The 14,457-nt window shown below is 40.4% G+C and overlaps 1 protein-coding gene across 3 annotated transcripts in view; it reads left to right on the forward strand.

Annotated features, from left to right (window-relative positions):
• The window catches only part of SLC25A13 (solute carrier family 25 member 13), a 203,131-nt gene that overhangs the window by 36,665 nt on the left and 152,009 nt on the right, over nucleotides 1-14,457 (forward strand). For all 3 annotated transcript variants that reach the window (XM_019927669.2, XM_019927678.3, XM_019927685.3), the window contains one exon: nucleotides 8,094-8,236. In XM_019927669.2, coding sequence (XP_019783228.1) covers nucleotides 8,094-8,236 — 143 coding nt within the window. The remainder of the gene's footprint in view (nucleotides 1-8,093; nucleotides 8,237-14,457) is intronic.

The raw sequence follows: 14,457 nt of genomic DNA on the forward strand, positions 1-14,457 counted from the left end.
CTTTTCCTATAATTGAAAGCATTTCTGCATTATTTTTATTGCTATCATATTACTGTATATGGCTGTTTTACCATAATTTATCTAGCCACTCCCTATTATTGGATGTTTAGTTGTCTTCTCTGCTCTGCTGTCATTAACAGCACTGTAATGAATACCCTTGAAACTACATTTTTGCATATAGCTAGCATTTTCTTAGGATAAATTCATAGAAGTGGCATCGTTGGATTAAAGAGTGGGTTTACAACACTTTACAACACTTTAAGGCTTTTGGTTCTTGGCAGACTGCCTTTCAAGAAGATTGTATCAGTACACGTTTTTGGGAGTATGGAAGTTTTCATTTCTCCACATTATGACGTCAACTCAGATTATTTAAAAAAATACAGCAGCAGCAGTAAAAAACCTTTCTGCCAACTTGTTAGTTGAAAAATTGTATCTTTTAAATTTTTATCAACAGTAACATATTTTTCTGTATTAACTTTGTGATAATTGTATTTAAAATTTTTTGTTATAATTTACAAATATACAGAAAATAGAGTAGTACAGTAAACACCCACATAACCACCACTTAATTTAAATTAATATCTGTCATATAGTTTCATATATGTATTTAATGCTATATTTCAGTGTAAGTTAGCTGTCACCATGATTCAGCCGAAATACTTTGGCATACAGCTCCAAATAATAAGAACAGTTTCCCTCATGGCCATAATATATATCACTGTGCACTTAATGAAATTAATAGTAATTCCTTAATAACATAAAATACTTGATCCATATGCAAATTCTTAATTATACTTTATTCCACCCCTATAACAGGGAATCAGGGTGAAGAATGGTCAGACGTAGTGATCAGGTGTGCACAGCATTTCTCTGTGGCGAGAAAACAGTCAAGGAGAATTTGCCCTTCAGCCCTCAGATGTGAATGATTTGTGGCAAACATGGGTGGCTGGATGATTATAGTTCTGGTGTGTTCACAGTTGATAGACTATTTTGTTTAACCAGTGGTGAGCAGGCCAGTTAGGCTCCCTGGCCTCTGAGCATACAGTGTAGTGACACATTCCTTTCCTTTGCTACTGTATTCATTGGGTGTGGTGGTGCGTCTTCATGTTGACAGTTGGCTTATTAGTCAGGGTTCTCCAGAGAAACAACCAGTAGGAGATATCTCCATCTCTAGCTATTTATCTATCTAATGAGATTTATTGTGAGGAATTGGCTCACACCATCCATTTTAGAGGCTGAGAAGTCCCATGATATACTGTCTGTGGGCTAGAGACCCAGGAAAACCTGTGTTGTAATTCAGTCCCAGTCTGAAGGCCTGAGAACCAGGGGAGCTGATGATGTAAATCCCAGTCTGAGGGCCAGAGAAGACAGGTCCCAGCTCAAGTAATGGGGAAGGATAAAAGGTGTGAATTTTTCTTTCCTCCACCTTTTATTCTATTCGGTCCCCAATGGATTGGATGAAGCTCATCCATATTGGGGAGGAAAATCCACTTTACTGAGGCCACAGATTGAAATGTCACTCTCATCCAGAAACACCTTCACAGACACACCCAGAAACAATGATTAACCTGGGCACCTGTTGGCCAGTCAAGTTGACCCATAAAATTAACCATCACAATTAGTATTATACTAGGTTGTGCAAGGAATCCTAAAAGCCTTCCCATTTTATAAGTATATATGTTTAATCATATTAAAACTTCCAAAAATTGTAAGGGAGAGAAGCTTCAGGTCATTTGTAAAATCTATTACCAAAGAAGGATTAAATAACATTTCAAAGATGTGGTAGCTGTAAGGTATAGTCCACTCCCCTGACAGGGACCCTCTTTCCATCAATCTAAGGAAAACCTTTGACATGTTTACTTTAATCACAGGCAGACCACCCCAGCCTTGGTGATGAGCTGATTTTTAAAACTGCAGAAAACTGTGTTCTTTGTGTCCAAATTAACATGTTCTTACATTTAAGGGATGACTTATCACCTCTAAAAAAATGAGGCAGGTAAAATATCTGAGATTTTTAAATGTCAGCTGTTTCTTGAGGGTTAAGTGTAGTGCACAAATCATAAACGTACAGCTCCATGCATGTTCACAAAGTGAGTACACCCAGGTGCCCGGCACCTCAGAAGCCCTCTGACGCCCTTCCTAGTTAATACCCGCTCCTTCCAAGAGTAACTAGTTGTCCGCCACCGTATATTAGTTTGCCTGGTTTTCAACTTTATATAAATAGAATAACACAATATGTATTCTTGTGTCTAGTTTCTTTCACTCCTGCTTTATTTGTAAGATTCATGCATGTTGTCGTGTGTAGTTGGTATTAATTTATTCCATTGTGTGAATATACCACAGTTCATTTAAATATTCTACTGTTGACATTTGAGTTATTTTCCATTTCTTCACTATTCAAAATAATGCTGCTGTGGGGTGGGACCAGCTTAGTGCTGTGGCCCCGATCCAACCCCTCTGGCCCCGATCCAGCCTCTACCCAAGGTACACACATGGGGGAAAGAGTGAAACCTGCACAGAAATGCACCCCTAAAGCCCTCAGGCCCTGGCCATGTCCCAAACCAAGGCAGAGACTGCTGTCATACCCAAGAGAAACCCAGCTCCCACCCCCAATAGAGCTGTGATGACCACTGAGCGGAGAAGCCCTGGCTTGCACATGGCTCTGGCTCTAGCCCCTCCAACTCCAGCTCCACCTCCTACCAAGGCGGTAGCTGCGAGTACACCCTGGAGAAGACGCAGCCCGTGCTCACATCAGATCTTTCTGTCCCACCAAAGCCACTGGGCACGTGCAGACTGCATGTGGATGCTCCAAGGACACGCCTTCAAGGCCAGGAGAGGTAATTGTTTCACCTAATTTCATAGAGACAGAGAAAGTTAAACAAAATGAGAAGACAGAGGAAAACGTTTCAAATGAAAGAACAAGGGAAAAAGCCTGGAAAAAAACACTAATGAAACAGAGATAAGTAATTTACTTGATAAAGAGTTCAAAGCATTAGTACTAAGACTCTTAACGGGGGAAAAGAATAGATGAACACAGTGAGAATTTTAATAAAGAACTAGAACATATAAAAAAAGAACCAGCCAGCACTGGAGAATATAATAACTGAAATGAAAAAAAATACACTGGAGGGAATTAACAAGAGATGAGGTGATATAGAACATATAAGTGATCTGGAAGATAGAGTAATGGAAATTGCCCAATAAGAACAGCAAAAAGTAAAACATTGTAAAAAGTGAGGATAGTTTTAGGAACTTCTGGGACAACATCAGGTGTACTAACATTTGCATTTTAGGGGTCCCAGAAGGAGAAAAGAGAAAGGAGTAGAGAGGGTCTTTGATGAAATTATGGCTGAAAACTTCCCAGATATCCAGGTACAGGAAGCACAGAGGGTTCCAAACAAGATGAACCCAAAGAGACCCACACCAAGACATACACTTAAAATGGCAAAAGGTAAAGGTAGAGAATTTTAAACGCAGCAAGAGAAAAACAAAGTCACATTCAAGGGAACTGCCATAAGGCTGTCAGCTGATTTTTCTGCAGAAACTTTGCAGGCCAGAAGGGAGTGGCATGATATATTTAAAGTGCCGAAAGGGAAGAACTTACAACCTGGGATACTCTACCCAGCAAGATTATCATTCAAAATTGAAGGAGAAATAAAGAGCTGCTCAGACAATCAAAAACTAAAAGAGTTCATCAATACTAAATTGACCTTACAAGAAGCATTGAAGGGTCGCCTTTAAATGAAAAAGAAAAAGCTCCAATAAGAAATTACAGGAAGGGAAAAATCCCACTGGTAAAGGCAAGTATATAGTAAAGGCTGTAGATCAGCCACTTAAATAAGCCAGTATAAAGGCTAGAAGCCAAAAATTGTAAAATTAACTAAACTACAATAAACAGTTAAGAGACAGACATGAAGATGTAAGATATGACCTCAAAAACAAAATGTGGCAGGGAGGAATAGAAAATGTAGATCTTTTAGAATGTGTTTGAACTTATATGACTTAATCAGTTGAAAACAAGTAGATATAGTTATAGGTCAACATATATGAACTCCATGGTAACCACAAATCAAAAAACCTACAGTAGATACACAAAAACTAGAGAGAAGGGAACACAAATATATCCCTAAAGAAAATCATCAAACAACAAGGGACAAGACTAAAAGAAGAAGAAAAGAACAGAGAACAACTATAATACAAAACAACCAGAAAACAAGTAACAAAATGACAACATACTTATCAAAATAATATTGCTGTGGACATTAAAATGCTAAAGCATGGGGTTTTTGTTTTTTTGGTGTGAAATTGCTGGGTCTCTGCTTACGTGTATGTTCAGTTATAGTAGATATTGCCAAGCAGTTTTCTAAAGTGCTTCACCAGTTACATTTGCTTCACATTTTGCAAACATTGGTTATTTATTTTTAATTATCTTGTGTATGAGTAGTGGTATCGCATTGTAGTTTTAATTTCCATTTTCAGTGGAATTTTTTTTGGGGTCGGTAGCTTGACAGTGATTCTAAAGATCATTTGGGGAAAAATCAAAGAGTGATTATGGCCAAGAAGACTTGCAGGAGAAAAGTAATGCAATGTTTTCTTAATTTTTATTGGAGTATAGTTGATTTACAGTGTTGTGTTAGTTGCAGGTGTACAGCAAAGTGAATCAGTTATACATATACATATATCCACTCTTCTTTTAGATTCTTTTCCCATGTGGGTCATTACAGAGTAGTGAGTAGAGTTCCCTGTGCTATACAGTAGGTCCTTATTAGTTATCTGTTTTATATATAGTAGTGTGTATATGTCAATCCCAGTCTCCCAATTTATCCCTGCCCCCGTTCCCCCCTTGGTAATCATAAGTTTGTTTTCTACATCCATGACTCTATTTCTGTTTTGTAAGTTCACATTCATTCGGCAGATATTTATTGAACATGTTTCACTCTCTGCCAGGCGACAGTCTGGAACTTGAGGATATAGCAGTGAGAAAGGAGAAAAGTCCTGTCCTGGCAGAGCTTTCCCTCTAGTTATAGCAATTAAGATGCATGTAATCTTGCAAGAGTAGACAGGTCAATGCCTAGGATAGACCTGAAACATTTCCTGCTGTAGTGATGACAGGAGTTGTCAGCCCATCCTGGCATTCTCCCATGGAGTTTGGTCAGAGTACATCTTGACCTTAGGAAGCCATTGACGACCGATCAGAAGTGGTACTGAAGATGGACTTGCTTGCCAAGCCTTTCCCTGGTGACCATATGATAATTTAGTATGTGGTAAACATTACATCCTAAATGGGGGAAGAGAGAATGATTTGATGTATGATCCTAGGACAACCAAGAGAGTAAGTAGAAAAGACTCAAGGTGGAGGATACTTTTTCAGACCACATAGAAAAACAAAGTACCAATAATGTACTGAAACTTAAAGGTAAAAGATAAACCTATTCAAGAAAAGCTAAGAGAAAACGTGGGTGAATATTTAGTCTTGAGATGAGGAAGAACTAGTTTCTAAACTTAGAAGTAATGGAAGAAATTGCAAAGGAGATAAAAATCTACAGCCTCAATTATATAAAAATATTAAACTCGAAAAATATTTACAACAAGTATGATAGACAAAGGGGGAAAAGGCTATGTTCTCACACTGTTGGTGAGACTGTAATTGATACAATCTTTCTGGAGAGCAGTGTGTTAATAAGTATCAAGACCCTTAAAGCTGCTCTCCTTTGACTCAACAATTTCTCTTCCGGGAGCCTAGCCTTTGAAATTTGTCAGGAATTTGCACAAATGTTACATACAAAGCTGTTACCTTAGCTTTTTAAAAAATACCCCAAACTGGAGATAATCCAGTAATCTAATAATGTCTACTGATGGGAGAAGAGTTAAACTTTTTAAAATAAATTAAACTGTTTTTAAATAAATAAATTATTCACTACTATAAGCAAACATAGGTATAATTCTAAATCATAGGATTGCTGTAATTAGAAGTGACATTTCCTTTATATTTCAGTCTTATTTTGCCTCAGTTAGGAAAATCAAAGTACAATCCTTCTACGTTTGCAAAAAGCCAAATTCATTGCTAACTGAAGAATAGTAGGATTAGTGGGCTGTCTTTGAGCTTTTCTTTTGTACTGTGCTAAAAAATGTTAAACAAAAACCAATAATCTAGATCATTTATAAAATACCTGTTGTGTGTAGGGCATTGTGCTAAGTGCGTTACATGATTGTTCATTTATTTCTAGTATCAACCTTAAGAGCAGGTAGTGTTGTTATCCCCATTTTACGGGTGAGGAGCCAGAGGCCCAGAAAGCTTTAGTTACTTACCTGAGGCCCTCCAGGTGGTTAGAGGCAGAGGCAGAAGCAGAGCTCTCTGCAGCCCAGGCCCGACAGACTCTAAAGCTCATAACTGAGTATCTAACCAAGAGCTTATCCCACATTGGAATGACTGAAATGTAGAAATGACAAGTGACTTTTTTAAAAATTAATTTATTTTTATTTATTTTTGGCTGCATTGGTTCTTTGTTGCTGTGCGTGGGTTTTCTCTAGTTGTGGCATGCGAGCTTCTCATTGCGGTGGCTTCTCTTCTTGTGGAGCATGGGCTCTACGTGCGCGGGCTTCAGTAGTTGTGGCTCTCGGGCTCTAGAGCACAGGCTCAGTAGCTGTGGCGCATGGGCTTAGTTGCTCCGCGGCATGTGGGGTCTTCCCGGACCAGGGATCGAACCCATGTCCCCTGCATTGGCAGGCGGATTCTTAACCACTGCACCACCAAGGAAGCCCTGACAAGTGACTTTTTAAAACAGTTTTAACTGGGATTAACTGCAGTTACAGAGGGAACAGAGATGCTATCATTGCACCTCTGTTCACTGTGCTCTCCCATCACTGTGGCTGCTGTCACCCAACTAGCTCTCTTCTTGTAGTTCATGGTCCTCATCTCTCCACCCCCCAAATCACTGTTTGATCCCAAGGATCAAGAGGCCCTCCCCTGCTCCACAGGGATATGTGTGACCCCCATGTTGTTTCTCAGCGTTTCCCACAGCCCCCGGTCCTCCACAGAACAGAAATGAGCAGGTTCCACCTATGTGAACTGGAACGTCTTGCAGGCAAGACCTGGGGGGACGCTGTGAAAAAGCATGACATGCCACCTTAATCTCTTTTTTTTTTTTTGGCCACACTGCGCGGCACATGGAACTTCCCTGACCGGGGATTGAACCTGTGCCCCCTGCAGTGGAAGTGTGGAGTCTTATCCACTGGGCCACCAGGGAAATCCAACCACCTTATTCTTGTTAACCATTTCTGCTGTAGAATGGAGAGGACACTAACCACAGCAGCATTTCTTACCTGCTTCCATAAAATCTCCCAGCAGCCATGTTGTTAACAGTTTGCTCTCCAGCTTATCCTTTTTTTTTTTTTCAACGTTATTGCCTTTGAAACAGGAAAGGGGGCAAAAGAATTGGGTTGTTTTCATTCATGATTTCAGAATTCTACTTTTTTTTAAAAAAAACAACTGTATGTTCTTGCTAAAGAACAAGACAAAATTTGTCCTTCTAAATTTCTGTAAACCTGGGTTTCTCAAGCTCAGCGCTGTCGACAGTTGGCTGGGTGACTCTGTTATTGGGGTGGAGGGTCGTCCTGTGCACTGTGGGTATTTAACAGCATCCCTGGCCTGTACCAAGTACATGCCAGTTTCTGCTTCTGCCCCTCCCCCCAAGTTATGACAATCAGAATTGTCAGCAGACACTGCCAGATGTCCCCTGTGAGGAAACGCGAAAACAGAGGCAGCTCAGAGCTAGAGAACTCCACCCCAGAAAGTCAGGTAACGTACAGAGAAGACTCGTCCTTGTGCGTTGTGCTTGGCTATTGGGGACATTGGTGTATGTAAGCTGGACAATCAGGCTAAGCTGCCTGCAGTTGAGAACCGCTGGTATAAAAATAAAACTCAGCAAACTTAATGGGGTTTTGCTTTTTATTTGGAGCGATGGGAAATAACTGTCCTTGTAAAGAGTATATTGTCATGTCTGATATTTTATCCATTGAATATTCTCCGCTTTTTCACATATTGGTTATATACTTTTGAGAACAAAATATATTTTCTCTCTCTTTTTAAACAGTATGCAAACATTGAAAAAAATGGTGAATTTTTCATGTCTCCCAATGACTTCGTCATTCGATATTTGAATATTTTTGGAGGAAGCCAGCCTAATCCAAAGACTGTGGAACTTTTAAGTGGTGTGGTGGATCAGACCAAAGATGGGTATGTTTATTTTTAATTATCTCGTTTAATTGTTTTTTGTTTGAAACAGCTTTCTGTTGCTTTAATGATTAGGAAGTCAGTGTTTACCTTCCCATCTCTTAAGAGCATTTTCTCTCCCTATTACAATTAATACGTTATTTTAGAAATAATACCCTTAACATTTCCTTCAGTGTTCTTATCACAGTTGGGGATTCTATGTGTGTATTTCTTGACATAGTTTAAACAACTGTTTATAGTTTCACAACTCTTGCAGTTGAATGGTGTGAAGATGTACTCAAGTGTATGTAGTATATTGGTATTTTTGAAGGCCGCTGTAAAAATTGTGAGTAAATTTAAAACATAGCTCTGTGAACTTTTCTACAGTCTTTCTCTCTGCTCAAGTAACTTTTAAATGTCACATATGATTAAATGCTCGAAATCTAACAGACAGAATAATGATTCCAAATCCCCAAGAAGGGCATTCTGCCCAAGCTGGAAGAGAGACACTGGACCATCTAAAATTAAATAGGACACTTTGCAAAATGCCTTTGGATTTTTTTTCCCTTACCAGTCTTTTCTGTTTACATTTTTAAAAATGAGTCATTCCTAAGTTGTATAAGAATGCAGTTGGGGCTTCCCTGGTGGCGCAGTGGTTGAGAGTCCGCCTGCCGATGCAGGGGACACGGGTTCTTGCCTCGGTCCGGGAAGATCCCACATGCCGCGGAGCGACTGGGCCCGTGAGCCATGGCCGCTGAGCCTGCGCGTCCGGAGCCTGTGCTCCGCAACGGGAGAGGCCACAACAGTGAGAGCCCCGCGTACCGCAAACAAAACAAAACAAAAAGAATGCAGTTGGCTTTTACCATTAAGTGCAAAATTTTGGACTCTTGAAATATTGGTAATACGACCGCCAGTGTCCCCTAATAACCAAGTATAATATATAAAAAGTAGCCTTCTGTATATAAACTGTAGTAGATCCAGCCATCTGGCCTTGCCACGTGCCAGCACCCGCTTTGATAGATTAAACCACCTGCCATTCTGGGGTGGTGTTCTTTAGCTTTGAACATTCTCTGTCGGTCCTGTGTCTGATTTTCCCGCATGCGTGGGTTTGAGATGCAAACAAAGTAAACTCCAGCGCTGCAGTGCGAATGCCCTCAGTTTTACCAGCACCTTCCTTTTCTTGCTTATGCACCTGTTGTTCCATCATGCATGGAAGTAACCTCCTCTAAAGTGAAGGTCTTGCAAAGAGGGGAGTGCGGAGGAAATTGGCAGTTATACGTCTTGTAATATGCTGGCAGATTGCTGGATTATATTGTCTCTGTTCCAGTAGCAGTTACTTGGGCTACTTCTGTTTTCTACCCCCCCAAGGTGGGATTCTTTGCTTGATAGGAAAATGTCATGTATGAGCAGGTCTTCCTTCCCTCACAGGACCTCTCTGGTGAGGTGCAGGGTGAGGCAGAGGTATATTTCACAGTAGTCCATTCAGGCTAAAGCTAGACAGAACATAGATTTATTCTAGCAAATATATATATATATATATTTTTTTGAGTAAAGTTTGGTTGCTTCCACATACTCTGTGCTTACAAGATTCAGAAGAAGTGTGACCAAGCTCGTGTGCAATATGAATTATCAGACTCAATGTTTAAGATCATTTTTTTCTTATTTGATAGTTAAAATTTTTAAGCTACAGGAAATTGAAAGAATTCAGTGAATGCCCAATAGATACCTTTGATCTAGATTGACTGTTAACTATTTTTTTTTTTTTTTTTTTTTTTTTTGCGGTATGCGGGCCTCTCACTGTTGTGGCCTCTCCTGTTGCTGAGCACAGGCTCCGGACGCGCAGGCTCAGCGGCCATGGCTCACGGGCCTAGCCGTTCCGTGGCATGTGGGATCCTCCCGGACCGGGGCACGAACCCATGTCCCCTGCATCAGCAGGCGGTCTGTCAACCACTGCTCCACCAGGGAAGCCCGACTGTTAACATTTTTAACACCTGTGTGCCTTTTTTCTTTTTTTACACATACACTTTCTACACATGCACACACATTTCCTCTTTTGGCTGGACCATTTAACTATAAATTGCAGGCATCAAGATACTTCAGTGTTTGTCTTCTAAGAATAAGAACATTCTTCTTACCATTATCATACTTAGGAGGATTAACAATGGTGTGAAATATATAATATCCAGTCTATTTAAAAATGTACCAGATCTCTCCCCTCACTCCCCACCTCAAATGGCTCATTGCTTTTTGTTTTTTAAATCCAGGATCTAATCAAAGTTCTTGTATTACATTTAGTTGTTGTATATCTTTTAATCTAGAACAGAGCCTTGCCTTTTATTGTTCTTTCATGAAATTGACTTAAAACCCAGGTCCAGTTATTTCGTTGAAGGTCCCGCATTCTGGACTTGTCTGATTGTTTCCTCATGACTTGGATTCATGATAGATTTTGGGTGCAGGTTAGGAAAGATTCTACTACCTATTGTATCTCCTCAGGAGGTACCTCGTCCCGGCATTGATGACACCATGGGTATCCTGTTTTCCAAGCAGCCTTTGACCCACTCGTTTTGGCATCCATGGTGATCCTTTGCTGAATCAGTTATTACATTGATGTTTGAAAAGTAGTGATTTTTCTAACTCTTTGTTTGTCCTCTATTTGTTGTCTGCCATTCTTCAGTAAAGAAAAGCTTTCTTCCCTCCACTCCCTTTTCTTTCTCTCTTAATTTTTTATATCAGTATAAACTCATGGAATTCTTTATTTTAAATTCAGTCCATTATAATCTATTACTGTGTTCTCTGAGTTGTTCAGATTGTCCCAGTGAGGTCAATGGGAGTCCCTTTAAGCTGGCTTGTACCCTCAGCCTTTGAGTACTCTTCGCTTTTGGTAAATAAGATGTTCCAGGCTCGCTTTGGATTTGTCCTGCTTCTGACCGGGAAATTACTCTTTTCTCAAAGAAGTCCTGGTTCCTTTTGTTTGGGACTGGTGCTTGGAAACAAGGAGCTGAGCACTGGCTCGTTGTTACCAGGGTAACTTTTCAGTGGAAAGAGCTGGGAAATATACTTTTAAAAAGTTCATAATGGTATTTCCTATTTAAATTTAACATTTACAGGAGTTTTCCTTCTCTTCTATTTTGTACCTCTTTCTCTCAGTGAACATTTTGGTTCCTAGATGCATTAATTTTGTATAATTGTAGTATCTTGTAATGTACTTTGCTTCCTTTCCATCCCACCCCCATTAACACACATGCTTTTCCTATTTCTTTTTACATATACTCTTCAAAAATAGAGGCTTAAATTCATTAGACGTCAACAATGTAACATGCATTTAACATATATAAAGTAACATAACATGTATTTTTTTCAAGAGTTTATAACAAATATGAAACGTTAGCGTTCTTTTCCTGATTTCCCAGATGAGAACTGAGGGATCAAGCAGTTTGCTACCAAAAGGTGCCCAGGCTTGTTTGGCTCTAGTCCTAGGCCTTCCCAACTGTTCTGAGCTGCCTTTTCTCTCATAATCTCACAATCCTCTTTACCTTGACATTTTCTTTGTGATTTTTTATTATCTTAAATCTTAGCATTTTACTGTGACAGAGAAAATCTTAAATGGTCTCAATCCTTTGCCCTATGACTAACTTTTCTTTCTTTCTTTTTTTTTTTTTTTTTTTTTTGCAGTATTGACAGTGCATAGCTCAGGGAAAAGGGAAAACCATCACCCATAACCTTCTCAGCTTCCCAGATATTTTGAATTTTTTAGTATCTTCCATAATTTGTTAACCTGTATCAATGCTTTTCATAATTTGAATTCATTTTAATTGTAATTCTCTTTTATAATCTTTTCGACTGTATCAATTTTCCTATTTCCATATGCTGTTCATATGAACAGTGTTAAATAGCTTCATCATTTTCTATCAGATTAATATACCATACTTTATGAAATCATGCCCTTATAGAGTTATTTCAGTTTCTATTTTCTATAATAGATGCTATTGGAGTGAATATCTTCATGTATATGACATTTTTCCCTCTGTTTAATTACTTCCTTAGAAAGAACTAAGAGAGGGATTCCTGGGTCTAAGGGTAGAAATATTTTATAGCTCACCGTATGTATTGTGATAATTCTTGCCAAAAGGACTGAGCAATTGAAGAACTTGTCTCCGGTATTTAAGCTGACCGAGCTAGTAGCATAGGACCACTGTTTAAGACCCATGCAGATATTCCTGTGCTATTTTCCCTAACCCTGACACGCAGCTCCACAGTATTTACTTCAAAAATAGATATAATCATACATCTTTTCTCAGTGTAAAATGGTGAATGCCCTCATTTCCCCTTCCTTTACCTTTCCACAAGTCACACATCATCCTCCCAAATCAACTACTGTTCCTTGAAAAAATTACATGACAGAAGCCACGCAGTGGCCCACAAAAGCACAACGGCACACGCTGAATGAACAATGAGGAAGTGCTGGAGGACGTGCCATTGGTCTGGTCAGGCTCTTTTGGGGTGTGATCTCCTAGCTTGACTAGCCAGAGGGATTTTAGTGTATAACTTTATTAAAATTTAAAAAGCTATTTGTAAATTGACAACTTTAGGATTTAAAAATAATGACAGCTGTGCTGGCCCAGATGTCATGGTGATTTGAAATACTCATTTTTAGTTAAGTACTGGTCCCCCAGCTGTGGTTTCTTGAGTCCAAGGTCCAGGTCCTGCATATTTTACTATCTCCGGTGTCTAGTCCAATATCTGGCCTCTGTTTTGCATCAATTTGTTGACTAAACTTAGGTAAATGTCCTGAGAAGTTTTTGCCCCCCTTATGTTATGAAAGCCCAGGAGTGTTGGGAAATGGAAGCTTTAGTTCAGATTTCTAGGTTGCTCATTGTGGGAGGCTGAATTATGGCCACCTGAAGATACCAAGATATCATAATCCCTGGAATTTGGAAATGCGACCTTGTGGAAAAAGTGTCTTTGCAGATGTGGTTAAATTGAGGATCTTGAGATGAAGAGATTAGAACACAACACTGGCAGGGGCAGGAGGCATTGTGACCACAGAGGCAGAGATTAGAGTGATGGGGTCACGAGCCAGGGAACACCTGGGGCCACCAGAAGCTGGAAGAGGCAAGGAATGCTTCTTCCCTAAAGAATCTCCCTTTGGATGGAGCATGGCTCTGCTGACACCTTGGTTTCAGATGTCTGGTCCCCAGAACTGTGATAGGACGAATTCCTGCTGTGCTGAGCCACCCACTTTGTGGTCAGTGATTGTAGCAACCCTAGGAAATGAGTACCCTCACATAGGTATTTTCTTTGGGTAATGAGAAGGCCTGTAGTTGCGAAGAATTTTGGGGGGACAGAGACCAACCAGCCTAATACCAAAAGGGAGCATTTTTTTTCAATAGCTTTTGGCTAGAACCAGGCATTTTCCAGGCAGAGACCCCTGCTGTAGACTGTCTCCTTGAGGGATGGCCCTTTCCGGAAGGCTTCAGCTCTGTTTAGTGTTGGGCTGAGCTTTAGCGTGGAGGTAAAACACCTGTGCACTGCATGAACTTACGGACTTGTTGGCAAAGGGACCTTGTCTTTCTGGAGCCCTCTTGACACTAATTTAATGACTCATGAGGTTGTGGCTTGGTCAGCCTTCCACGCTGGGAGAATCTTGTGGAGGCCTGTCCACTCAGTCATTCAGCAGCTGTTTGAGAACCTCATCTCTGTGCCTGGCACTATTCTGTATGTGCAGGATACCATGTCAAGTGGGAAAAAGAGTGCTTGCCTGCTTGGTGCTTCTAATTTAGTGCGGCAGACAGGTGTTAATCAGAGAACCACAAATGTGAACTGATGTTGTGATGGGTGCTATGTAGGAGAGACATGGTGTGAGAGATAGCAAAGGGGGCTTCATGCCAACTGGGAGGTCAGGAAAGACTTCCACCGAGTGACATTTGAGCCATGGGAGTTGGGAAGGTGACAGGAGGTGGGGGACAGAGGACAACATTGTAGACAGAGGGAACAGTGGCTGCAAAGTCACATTCTGAAATGCAGGGGCTGGCAGGCCTGGAGCATGGAAGGTGCAGGGCATGGGGGGCGGGGGTTGGTGGTAGGCGGTGGCCAGACTGTGTGGGAACTTGTACTTCATATTAAGGATTGGGGGTCTTTGTCGTAAGAGCAATGGAGAGCCATCAAAGGATCGTGTGAGTCTGGGGATTGGCACGATCTGCCTCTGTTAAACGTGGTCCTCGCTGTTCATATTCTTTGATTTCACC

Source organism: Tursiops truncatus, chromosome 9 (genome assembly GCF_011762595.2).
Source record: "Tursiops truncatus isolate mTurTru1 chromosome 9, mTurTru1.mat.Y, whole genome shotgun sequence".
Lineage (NCBI taxonomy): Eukaryota > Metazoa > Chordata > Mammalia > Artiodactyla > Delphinidae > Tursiops > Tursiops truncatus.